The 13,122-nt window shown below is 47.8% G+C and overlaps 2 protein-coding genes across 2 annotated transcripts in view; both read left to right on the top strand.

Moving 5' to 3' along the window:
* The window catches only part of LOC146197940 (uncharacterized), a 93,799-nt gene that overhangs the window by 67,239 nt on the left and 13,438 nt on the right, over positions 1-13,122 (top strand). Inside the window, exon 5 of the mRNA XM_084591826.1 lies at positions 810-946. Coding sequence (XP_084447952.1) covers positions 810-946 — 137 coding nt within the window. The remainder of the gene's footprint in view (positions 1-809; positions 947-13,122) is intronic.
* Positions 5,339-12,378, top strand: LOC146197941 (uncharacterized). The gene is made up of 2 exons (XM_084595608.1): positions 5,339-6,446; positions 12,320-12,378. Exons 1-2 carry the CDS (start codon positions 5,339-5,341, stop codon positions 12,376-12,378), a joined length of 1,167 nt encoding a protein of 388 aa, XP_084451734.1.

The raw sequence follows: 13,122 nt of genomic DNA, 5'->3' as shown, positions 1-13,122 counted from the left end.
TTAGCCACTGTTCTTCCGTTACATATCTGCGGGTTTCAAAATTCCAAGGCAAATAACCATACCTTTTCCTTGTTTGCATCCGGGCCTCACCATGGGCGCTGTATCGCAGCCAGTAAGTAGTCGGTGCGCTCGGCGAGCGGTGAAGGCTATCTTGGTCATGAGGGCTCAAAGGATGTCATTCTAGAAGTTAGCCGCTTGCTGCTTTCGTATAATACAGCCGTCATGCTGGCGTCACGCATAACGAAATGAAAAATAAATTTTCATTTCAAGCGAATTCCTTTAATATCACACCCCTACGCAGAGTGCGAAGCGGTTGTGGGTGACATAATCCTATGCTGATCCTACGTGATGTTCTAGCTATTCAAGCAAATCAGTCCTCTGATGAAGGAACTGAGAAAACCGGAAGAGAAATGAAATATAATAACTCCAATAGCACGCTGACCTAGCACATTAGCCTAAAAGAAATTTTTAAAATACGACTTGCTTGTAATAGCGACATACATTTTTTTTTTTTGCGTGATCTGAACGAAAGTAGGTTGAATCAAGGCAAGCAAATTGATATACATTTGTATATTTCGCGCTTAATGGAACTCAGGACTTGCAGGTCAAGTAAGTCACTATCAAAACGTCACCTGGTGTTGAATGCAACTCTAGGATCACGGTGCTTGGCTATTCACTCAGAGTTTTGAATTTGTGAGCTTCGTCTCTGGTTTGTTTTGATACAGCAACGCCACTGTAATCGTGCCTCTGTATTTAAAGCATTGGTTCAAATTTGTAAGCGCTCATAACATTCTCTTTCTCCACCACAGCACCTCAAGAGTCCAACAGCCCTCGCATTCTTAGTGAGAAGTCACGCTACGAGGTTGGCGACGACGTCGATGTCAACTGCACATCAATCATCACAGAGCATCCCGTTGAACTCCGTTGGTTCGTCAATGACCACGAGGTGAGTGTTTCTTGTTGATCACAGATTCCCGTCCAAATTGTTTCTGCGCACAGCAAAAGGCTATTGTGAACACGTGTGCTGCTTTCGTATTGAATGAACTCATATCGTCCTTGACTTTCATAAACAGCTTCTACTCACTCGCCTATTAGACGAACAAGCTGCTGATGGATTGACCAATTCGACTGGCTGATTGCGGTAAGAAGTGTATTGTTCGCTTCCCTTAAGAAAACAGGAGTCCCCTGTGGCACTTCAGTTAACTTTCTCTGGAAAACAGGTCTTATAGAAAGGAAGTTTCACGCCTTCTTCTAGTTTTCCTGCAGGACCCTGGTCTGGACTGCAGATGGTGACAGTGGTCGTGATTATTATCTATTACGTGCGATTGTATGTATGCACCTGACGTGTGGACACGAATTGATATTTAAGTGGTGTTACTGTGGAGCAATTGCCGGCAGAACCTGCGTGGCGAACTCCACTTGTAGCCAGCAACAATCTTAACCTCTCAAGATTAACCGAGTTATTATGCCTGCATTTTATGGACATAAAATGTGTCTGGTAAGACTGATGCCAAAAGTCACAAGCGCTCACTGACATCTCGGGTACAATGCTGTATTGAAGTTCAAGAGTAGACGACCTATTCAACTCAGGTATTTATGCGTTCGGTGAAGCAATACAATTCAAAGCAGGTTCAGCATTTACTTCTGATCAAAACTTAGGAAAATGGTTTTGAGTCAATTTTATTTTTGTCGTATCTATTATTTGCTGGCAGCGTTCTCAATGTAAGATCTATTTTTCATATTTAGACTCATTTTTTTTTTATCTCACCTCCGAATGCGTTCGATCCTTGCTAACGCGGCTATGCTTATTGCACGGCTGCTGACAACATGCATCAGTGCGGACACAGTTTCATGAGGGGCCAAAACTACAGTTGCTTCTTTATTTAGTGTCCAAAAAAAGCCGCACGCAGACAGGCTTATGAATTTATTTGTCCGCATCCCCCTCCCCCCCTCCCCCTCGTGGTTGGGAGTGAAATGTTAAATGCCTTCTGTATTTTGGGGGCATGGTGCGGTGAAGTTATCCTTATCGCGAGCTCTGGGGAGAAATATTACGGAGGGAAATAGTATCCAACGTGAAAGCAGACGCCTGTAAAGCATGCTTCTCTGTGAGCACCCACATAATGCGACAAAGCAATGCTCATTGTAAACTCGACAGCAAAATAGAGCGGAGACACTTAACATGCAGCAAGAAATTATATTCTTGCAAGGCGTGCTAGGTTTTGAGCTCAGAGTACGGCGAAGCGAAGATAATTGCGACCTGCGGTGCGAAATACTGCACAGAGACTTGAAACGGGATGCAGGTATGTGTCTGTAAAGTGTGCTTTGTTTAGAGCATAGTCGTAGTGCAGCGAACTCTTGCTCATAACGTACAGCCTTTATGAAAAGTTTACAGCCTAGAGGGTCTACTTCTAAGCGATACTATGTGGCCTGTAATGCATTCCCAGGTTTCTATACTTGCTGAAGGCAAGAAGATTTTTCGTCCTACCCTCTCTAATGGCTAGGACTCCCATGAGTATTACAGAAGTCATATTATACGGCTTAAAAGCAAACTCTCTGGGCTGTAAACTTTTGGTAAGGGCTGTACATCAGAGCGGAATACTGTGGAGACAATACACGATAGGAAACTGCGTGCCTGTAAAGCGTGCTCTGTCTTTAGCACGACAATAATGCGGCAAAACCACACAAAAACATCAAGGAAGCGCGATACCCAAGACGTTTCCATTTAAAGCATGTTTTGTTTTGAACAAAGTTATGGCACACATACTGTGGTTACATGGAACATAAAAAGTGCAGAAATTCTGCTTTTGTCTATCAAAAAACTATTAAAATGGGACAAAAAATAACACGCAAATAAAAGGGAAAATTGGGGTGGAAGAGGCAGTAGAGAGCTGCTGAAACGATAAGAGAGAGACAGCAAACATTTCGAGCCCTTTTTGATTCACAGCAGTGCTTTGGTAACAAGACGCGCTCCAGAGGCATAGCAAAGCGCCGACAAAGCTAACGTGTGCCAAGCGTACTGCACGCTTTGCGACAGCAATTAACAAAACGTAAAGAATCGTATGGCTGAGGTTTATCGTTCGCAGTCCGGCTAGGGCAGAAAGTTTCAGTGAGCATTGTGAATTTATTACAATAACATTCGGTGCCTAACTCTCTTTTTAGAAGCAACGATACGTTCATATGCGCTTTTTCTTATTTCTATATTTTTGTTTTACGAAATCACATCACAGGCATTGCGTTTGCAGCTCGAAGGTACGTAATGCGATATATCACACATTGGAAACTAGCTTTATTCTCGCGTATGACTAGCTAGGCCTATGCAGACTGGCCCATGCAGGTAAACTGCTGCCTAAAGAGAAGACGTCGGTCTGATTTCTTCTTTTTTTATTGTTTTTTTTTTTTTCGGAAACAAGCTAATCGCGGCAAACCAAGATTTGACTTCACGCATAAAAACTACCCTTTGTGACCAGTGAGGTACACAGTTACGACTACTGCACGCGTTCTCGACCTTCTCTTTTTTTTATTGTTGCATTAGTGTGAAGAGAATGTGCTCTATTAGGTCTCTCCCAAGATTATTATCTGCTTCTGTGTACATGGTTGGCTGCTAAAGCACCGAGCCCGTCCTTGCGGCTAAAGACTATCAATTCCCTGGAATGCAAATGCGCTGAGACATTCAGTCACATGGTCGCCACACTAAAATAAAGTTAATGAGGCTCATAACAAAATCGAAGGGAACGACCGTAGGCGTACACGCTCCATAGGAAAGCTCCTTTTCATATTTTTCTATTTATTTATCAGTAGTGAACATTTGTCTTGTATGCATTAACAACAAAACTTCTCCACTGAACTTCGGAATTCGATGACCTGCCAGGATTTTTTTGCCTGCATGACATTTATGAATTGCCGATACATCGTTGGTGCTTATCTTCATCGTTTATCTGGTAGAGAAATGCAACCGTATCATTTAAATTCGGGTAATTATTCTCATACTGTTTCATATTAGGTATACAAAGCTTGCGGCTGTTAGAAACACTACCGGAAAGTTCTTTAAGCATTCATTAGGCAACCTGTTATTCTGCGCAACATTAAGATCAAGCAGATAATGATTCGATAGTTATTATTTGCCATTTCCAACAGCTGCAACTCTCTAGCTTAGCTTGTAAAGCATAAACTCTTTGTTTGCTTGCTTAATTTTTGAAAAAGTAATAAAAAAAATGCCGACAGTTTAAGCATGGCTTGAACCTAGTCATAGAGCGAAAGCTGTGAGTGTTGCAACGATAGCACTTGCAACATCGCCTTTTTAATCCGCGTTTTTTTTTTTCATATTTTTATGTTATCATAATGTTTCTTTAAGTTGCTGTGTGATATCAGTGCACGTTAAATAGTCTCAGGTGGTCGAAATTTTCCGGAGCCCTGCTCTACGGCGTCTGTCATAGCCCGAGTCGCTTTGGGTCGTTAAAACCTCACTAATCACAACCTTTAAGTTAGGTTTTTTGGAAAAGAAGGCACATTCTACTTTTGGGTGGACACCCATGGAATGGTGCATACCTGCATCTAGTGTGGCGGTGGTGAAAATATTTCAATGAAAATGTTTAGGAGTTTGTAGTGGCGGTTGGGGTCCTCAGTCCGGAACCCCATTGGCGCACGCTGCGGTCCGTGCTCTTTTGATGAGTTCTTTTTGACTCCTTGCGTCCAAGCTGGTCAGAGCTGAATCCCATCCCTCCTGCGTTGGCTAGCTATTGATAGCGGCAGCCTGATTTTGTCAGCAGGCCCACACCACATCGCACAGGTCCGCCTTCGGCCCGCAGAACTTGCATTGCAAGTCAAATTACACGTTTTCATTTTTTTTTGTAAATTGTAAATTGCTTTATAAGAACGGTAAGGCGCAGTATCCCGGACTGATTTATTTATAGGAAGGGAAAGGCGCGGTAACTGTCTCACTTGTTTTCTGTGGACACCGCAACCGCGCCTTAAGGGAAGGGAGGAAGGTGGGAGTGAAAGTGGAAAGAGAGAAAGAGGAGCCGTAGTGGAGGGCTACGGAGTAATTTCGACCACCTCGGGATATTTAACGTGCGCTGACGTCGCACAGCACACGGACGCCTCTTCGTTTCGCCCCCATCGAAACGCAGCCGCCGAGGTCGGGTTCGAACCCGGGTACTCCGGCACAGTAGTCGGGCGTCTTAGACTTCCAGATTTTTTGAGATCATCGTGAGAGTCTCAAGACTACCCTGGACCACCATCATCTGGTTACTGTGCGCCGTTCCCCTGGAATCAGGCCGATATTGGGACTTAGGCCCCGACATCATTGCTAGGCCTAGCGTCCTAGGCCTACCCTCCCACTATGCTCAACACATACATGGTCGATGGAGAAGAGATCTCCCCGGAAGAAGCCACCGACAGCAGCTGGCGTGTAGTGCACGACAGATGCGCCCGAAACTCAAGAAATCCTTCACTCAAGAAATCCATCACCCTCCAGTCGGAGATGAAGGAAACTACCTCGCAAGTGCCTCGCAGGCGCACGCCTCGCCCACCGCCATTACCAGCCAGCGACTACAAGGTTATTATTCGTCTTCGCGGGGGCCTTGACTGCTCCAAGATTCCTGCTCACGCTCTTCGCCAAGCCGTTCTGCAAGCCTCGAAAATCTCAACTGCTGAAACAAGTACTGATATATTTCGACCTAATCCCGTCAATAACACCCTCCTTATCAGCACGCCTAACATGCATCATACTGAAGCTTATCACAAAATTAAAGCCCTCCAGTTTAACAATACTACCTACGACGTTGCCACGCACGTCGCTGATCCCCTGAATTCGTGCAGAGGCATCATCCACGGAATTCCCTTGGACCATTCCGCAGAGGAAATCACTTCTAGTCTTCTTGACTTTGACCGGCACGATACCATCATTATGGGTCGGCGTATGGGCTCTACCGAGTCTGTTCTCATCACATTCCGTGGCATCAGAGTCCCCTTTTACATACTTTATCAAGGATGTGTAACCCGCTGCGTTCCCTTCAGACGCAAGGTTGAAGCCTGTAACCTTTGTCGCAAGCTCGGCCATCGTCCGGACGTCTGCCCCGGTACAGACCTTTCGCTGTGCCCGCGATGTGGAGCACGTAATCCAGCCATGGACCATGACTGTGAGCCCTCCTGCGTTATTTGTAAAGAAAACCATCAAACTGGCGCTCCGCAATGCAAGCGCCGTTTCAAGACGCGCCCTGTGTTTGCCAGGCAAGACAATGACCCCGCGTCCAGCGTTCGCAGTAAAGAAGCTAGCGTCCGTGGTCCCTCATCCGGCGTTCGTGACATAGTGTCTGGCGTTCGAGACCCCGAGTCTGAGGCATCTACGTCGAAAGCCAGTGAGTCCTCAGCTCGCATCAAGGAGACCCAGGAGGCCCTGTCGGCGCGGCAAGCCACACCCGAGAAAGGAGCCGGCCCTGCTAAAAAAGGTGAGTTGTCCGTCCAAGCAGCCTCCGCTACTTCACCCAATCCAACCCCTAACCCTCCCATTCTTCCCATTACACCTCAAGAAGCAGTGAAACAATATATACGTTCCGCCGAATTTCGGTCAGAAGTTACTAGTATAATCAACACCATAGCTGCCGAACAAATCGGAGCGATGCAGAAACAGCTCATACAAGCCCAGGCACAGCTCATACAATCCATGACCGAGAGGATAGAAGCCACGATCAACACACGCTTGGACAAACATGAAGCCGGCATCAACAAGCTTTTCGAACTTGTACCCCATCAGGAATTGCCTCGCAAGCAGCGCGTAGTTCAACCCGAAGCCTGCTCTCATTCAGCGTCTGCAGCTCAGCAACATGGCACAGAACAATAGCACGCGAAAACGTCGGCAGCGACGCCAATCCACTACGCAAACAGAAACAATAATTTGGCAATGGAACTGCCGCAGCATACGCAGAAAACAAGCGCAACTAGTAGCATACATCGCAAAGTCCCCTAATCCCCCGCATGTCATCGCTCTGCAAGAGACGGAAACAAATCGCATTCATATCCGTGGTTATCGGACAGCAGCCCTTACGTCACGTACGGCAATCCTCACACTCGCATCAATGCCGGTGCTAGACCGCACACCGACAAGCACGCCTGACAGTAAAGACACTCAATATACCGCGATAGAGCTCAGCTCACGCGGGCAAACAAGCAGCCTCACAATTATTAACATATACAGCAACCCTAAAGATAAAGGCAGATCTATTCCGGGAATCCTGGGCTCCTTTCGCACCTCCCAACTCCTTGTGGTGGGGGATTTTAATGCACGCCACACGCAATGGGGATACACCTCAGACGCACCCAAAGGTAACCTAATATCTACCGCAATGGCTGATCATAACCTCGGCCTGATCACAAACCCCACTGTACCTACTCGCATCGGCACACGTGTCACTCGTGATACCACGCCGGACCTCACATGGGCCTCACCAAATTTAATTGTTAAATCTCATATGGTGCTACAAGACAGCCTTGGGAGTGACCACTTCCCAGTGTCCACTACTATCGCTTACGATTCCAAGATTTTCAGCCCTCGCACACACCTTCTCACCGACTGGGATAAATTGCGCTCATACTTGGCAGCTGACTCTATTGAAGTCCCTACTGTCACCGACTGGACAGACCGCCTGGTGGAGGCCATCCGGGTGAACAGCAAACGCATTAAAAATACTCCTACTGCACCGCAGGTTGATTCGCACCTGGCTCATCTATGGGAGGCCCGACAGGGACTTCTCAAACGCTGGCGTCACCAGCGACACAATCGTAAATTGAGACTCCGCATAGCCGCTCTCACTCGTGAGGCAGAAGGATACGCCAACGCCTTAGCCCGTGCGAACTGGGCAACCTTTTGTAACGACCTCAAGGGTACATTAAGCACTAAACGCACGTGGGCCCTCCTACGCGCTCTTTTAGATCCAACAACCACTAAAGCACAGACACAAGTAAACACACAACGTCTGATACAGCTAGAACTCCAAAAAGGCACCGACGTAATTGGTCAACTACGGGACACCTATATACCCATATCCCTTCAGTCAGCAGATCCACTAAATCCACCTCCGCCTAACTCCGAACTTGATGCTGACATCACCTTAAGTGAAGTTCGCCGAGCACTCCTTGAGATACCGGACGGCATAACGTACAAGGCATTACTCAATCTGGACGAAGTCTCTCTCCAGAAACTCACGGAACTCTTTAATAACCACTGGCACGCTGGGACGCTCTCATCAACCTGGACCCACGCCAGCATGCGATTTATACCCAAACCGGGCAAATCCCTCACTCTTCAAAACCTGCGCCCTATATCCTTAACGAGTTGTGTCGGCAAGCTCTTCAAGCATGTCATTCTCAATCGTCTGCAACCGTTCCTAGAAGCAACAGGCTTTCTCTCCCATGTTCAATTTGGATTCCGCCCAAACCTCTCGGCACAAGACGTACTTCTCGCCCTTAAAGAGTCTCTCTTATACACTAAGCGCCGTACAGCCTCTACGCGCGCCATACTGGCCCTGGATATTCACAAGGCATTCGACACGATAAGCCATGACCATATCCTGACGACATTAGCCACCACGGGCTGCGGCACGCGCATATGGCAGTATGTTCGGGCCTTTCTTCAGGGCCGCACGGCACAAATTTACCTTGGGGATATTGCCTCCCAGCCTTTCCCCCTGCCTAACCGCGGAACACCTCAAGGGGCGGTCCTATCACCGCTACTTTTTAACGTTGCCCTAGCGCCATTAGCAAAGGCCCTTGCTGCTATCCCAGAGCTCCACACAGCCTTATATGCAGATAATATAACCCTCTGGACAACAAGCGGATCCCTTGGAACAGCCCAGGATATCTTGCAGTCTGCCATAGACATCACCACCACCTATCTAGAAAACACAGGCCTCCGATGCTCCCCAACTAAATCGGAACTAATGCAGCTTAAACCCTTACCCGGTGATCCCCCCATTGAACTTCACATGTACGGAAACCCAGTGCCCATTGTGTCTCAGATGAAGATTCTCGGCCTTCTCATTAACAACGCACTTGATGCAACTGCCACCCTTCAACTCTTGCAAAGACAGACTAAGCAGGTTGCTGGACTAATCAGGCGTGTGGCTGCGCGCAACCATGGGCTGTCGGAACGCGAAACCCTCAATATGACCAACGCGTTAATCATTAGCCGAATCACCTACCACCTCCCATATCATATACTCACTCAGCGCCAAACAGAGCAGGCGGACATCCTAATACGCATGGCCGTAACCTCCGCCCTACGTCTTCCACGGACGGTTAGCACAGAACGTCTGCTGGCCACTGGTACTCACAATACAGTGAACGAATTAATAGAAGCTCAACGCACCAACCAATTAGTCCGCCTGAGTCGCACGGAAACAGGACGATGCCTACTGCGACAACTCCATCTCAATCCACCCATCGCCACCCCAGCAAGTGCTACACCTTTCATGATCTCTCCGGGCACGCAGGATCACATATACCAGAAGCCCCTACCACGCAACATGGGCGCTTGCCTTTATCAGGGAAGACGGAAAGTTAGAGCCAGCTATTACACCAAAAGATACCGCAACCGCTCTGATATCCTCTATGTCGACGCGGCAGGGTATTCTAAAGTTGGATTTTTCACTGCAGTCGCTGCCTACGAAGATGGCAGAGTGGGGGCCGCCGCCACTATTCGAACTAATTCGCCTGCAGAAGCGGAAGGAGCCGCCATCGCACTCGCGCTTGCCCATTCAGCCATTGACGAAGCTATTACCGAAATTTGTACAGATTCTCAGGCGGCATACCGCCACTACCTAAACGGCGTGGCGACACCGGCCGCGCATCATATTCTTACCACCGCCACCTCTCTCGACCGAACGGTTAATCTAACGTGGATCCCAGGGCATGCCTCGATCCCCGGTAATGAGCGCGTTCATGCGCTGGCTCGAGAACTCTCTACCCGAGCCCCGGATGATCAGGCACCCAGCTCCGCGCAGGAGGCCGCATCGGTCCTTTCTACATACCACCAAATCACCACATTCTACAAACACAAGCGCATGACACTGCCACAACCCCACAGCACCTTGTCACCCTTATCCAGTGCTACATGGCGACAATTGCAGACGAATTGTTTCATTTCCCCCTACCGTCTCTCATGCCTTCACCCTGGCTTGCCCCCTCACTGCGACACCTGTGGCGAGCCAAAATCCTCACTTTTCCACTACCTGTGGGAATGTCCTTCTCCCCAGGCAGTGCCCCCCATCCCCCATCCCACCTTTTCTTCCTGGGAGGCTGCTTTGCGGACAGCTCAACCCGCCGGTCAGAAATGGCTGGTCGATCGGGCTCTATGTGAAGCCAAAGCCCGTGGACTCCTGGACTAGTAGGAGACCACCCTGGAAGACATTTTTTTTTTATTAAATAAAGTTGTTTCCTTCCCGGGCGTCTTACCACTGCACCACCCCGGACTTCTCATGGACACCTGAACTACGTCGAGACGGAAAGAAAGTGGGAGAGAAAATAGAAAGAGTGAAAAAGGTTCGGCATTGGAGGGCTACAGGATAATTTCAGTCACCTGAGGGCCCGTCACGTGCGCTGACATCGCATAACACAGGGCTGTCTCTCCGTAATAATTGGTTCACAGGAAAGAAAAGGAACATTATATGTCACACTTATTTTGTGGACACCTGAACCGCGCCGTTAGGAAAGAAAGGAAAGTGGGAGTGAAAGTGGTAAATGAGAAAGAGGAACCGTAGTGAAGAGCTATGGAGCAATTTCGACAACCTGGAGATGTTTAACGTGCGCTGACATCGCACATCACACGCACGCCTCTCCGTTCGAAACGTAGCCGCTGGCGGTCGGGACTGAACCCGTGTACTACGGCAATGTAGTCGGGCAGCTTAATAACTGCACCACCGCGGCGGGGCGCTGCCTCTCCATTTAAGGTAGGTTTTGGGAAAAGGAAGACGCTGTATGCTTTTGGGTGGACACCGCAGGATCGTGGGCACCTAAACTTAATAAGGTCAAGCTTTTATTAAATAGTTATTATTAGTTCGTTCACAAGAAAGGAAAGGAGCAGTACTTATCACACGTTTCTGTGTACAACTGAACCGCACCACTAAGAAAGAGAGGAAGGTGAGAGTGAAAGGGGAGAGGAGAGAAAGAGGTGCCGTAGTGGAGGACTACAGTGTAATTTGAACCAGCTGGGGACATTTAACGGGCGCTGATATCGCACAGCATACGGACGCCACAATATACTAAAGCCACCTGAACTAGTCTATGTGGGTTTGGATATACACAGCAAAAGAAGCGAGCGCCGCCGTCTCCGCGCGCCACGCGTGCGAAAAAGAAGACGGCTCCTTGAAGGCCAAATTGAGGCCCATGCGAGGACCGGCTCTACCTAGCGTAGTGAAGTTGTCGCTTCAAAAGCCTTGCTGTGCGATTTATTCTATTCCATCTACTGCAGAGGACGTTTTGAACAGTGAACAAAACGACCAAATTAATGGCATCACTGAACATTTTGCTAGCGTCAAGTCTTGCAATTTAGGTCTACAAAAAAAAATCATTGGGGCACTTAAGTCACCTTATATGCAGCAATGAAAACGGCTTTTGGCCTCCCTTCTGCAATCTTTGGAACACACTGGTTCCTTGAAAAATAAAGAGAAAAAGAGTGAACTCTCTCTCTAGGGAGAGAGGGAAATGGGCAAATGAGGGATTCTGGTAAGAGCGTGAGAGTAGAGGGTGAGGGGGAGAGAGAGGGGTATATGGAAAGAAAGCAAAGGGAAAGAGAAAGAGGGTGAGGAGAGCGAGAGGGCCTGTAAGCGGTAACATCGCCGTTTTTTGCCCAGGAATAAGGGAGGGGACTCCTCTTCACAATCATTATCTTTCACTAACTGCAACTATCGGTGACTATATACCAGAAGTCCGCTGATCTCCCGCGGAATCTCGTTGACACATCTCGCGCACAGTTCCTGTGCACACTTTCCGCGGACGCAATCCATGAGCTCTTAAAGGCTTTCGTCTTAGTAATACGTAGGATATTACATATTATAGTAGAAAGTTTAAGCCGTGTGAACAACCCCCCCCCCCCCTTAGTAATTCTCTGCACTCAAATTTTAGAACATTTATTATAGGCAACACTCTTTTATGCTCACCCGAAGAAAGAACATTAAACAAGCAAAGTTTTCAAACGCTTAGCAGTTTTCAGCGAAAGTACTTTAGACAACATTCATTCTCCTCCCATAAAATACAGTTTAATGTCCATCAGCAGATTACTGTTTCCACTTGCTCAGACATTAAATAAATGCTTGCATAACACATACAGGGGACGAGTACTCGCCGGATCAGCGTGGCGCTAGACGTAGAGTTAGTGAGCGGCAGTAGCTGAAAGTCTTCTAATAGAATAATATCATCATCAGCCTAACTATACCCACTGCAGGGCGAAAGCCTCTCCCATATTTCTCCAATTAACCCGGTTCTGTGTTAGCTGCATCCACTTGACCCCTGCGAACTTCTTAACCTCATCCGCCCACCTAACTTTCTGCCGCCCCTGCTACGCTTTCCTTCCTTGCAATCCAGTTTGTTACCCTAAGCGACCATCGGTTATCCTCTCTTCGCACTACATGTCCTGCCCATGTCCATTTCTTCTTCTTAATTTCCACTAGAATGTCGGTAACTTGAGTTATTTCTCTGACCCACTCTGCACGCTTCCTATCTCTTAATGTTACCCATACCATTTTTCGATCCATAGCCCTCTGGGTTGTCCTCAACTTAAGTAGAACCCTCTTGGTTAGCCTCCACGTTTCAGCCCCAAAGGTAAGTACAGCTAAGATGCAACTGTTGTATACTTTCCTCTTGAACGATACCGGTAAGCTGCTAGTATAACCTGCGAGTGCTTGCCAAAAGCGCTCCATCCCAATCTTATTCTCCATGTTATTTCATTTTCATGGTCCGGATCTGCGGTCACTACCTGTCCTAAGTAGACATATTCGCCTACTGCTTCCAGTACGTCGCTACCTATGTAAACTGCTGTTCCTTCCCGAGGCTGTTGAACATTACCTTTCAGTTCAGTTCAGTTCAGTTGTTCAGTCGTGTCCGACTCTTCGTGACCCTATGGACCATTTCACG

The sequence above is a fragment of the Amblyomma maculatum genome, chromosome 2 (genome assembly GCF_055883805.1).
Source record: "Amblyomma maculatum isolate TAMU_Amacu chromosome 2, ASM5588380v1, whole genome shotgun sequence".
Lineage (NCBI taxonomy): Eukaryota > Metazoa > Arthropoda > Arachnida > Ixodida > Ixodidae > Amblyomma > Amblyomma maculatum.
This window is presented reverse-complemented; position numbering and strand designations above follow the sequence as displayed.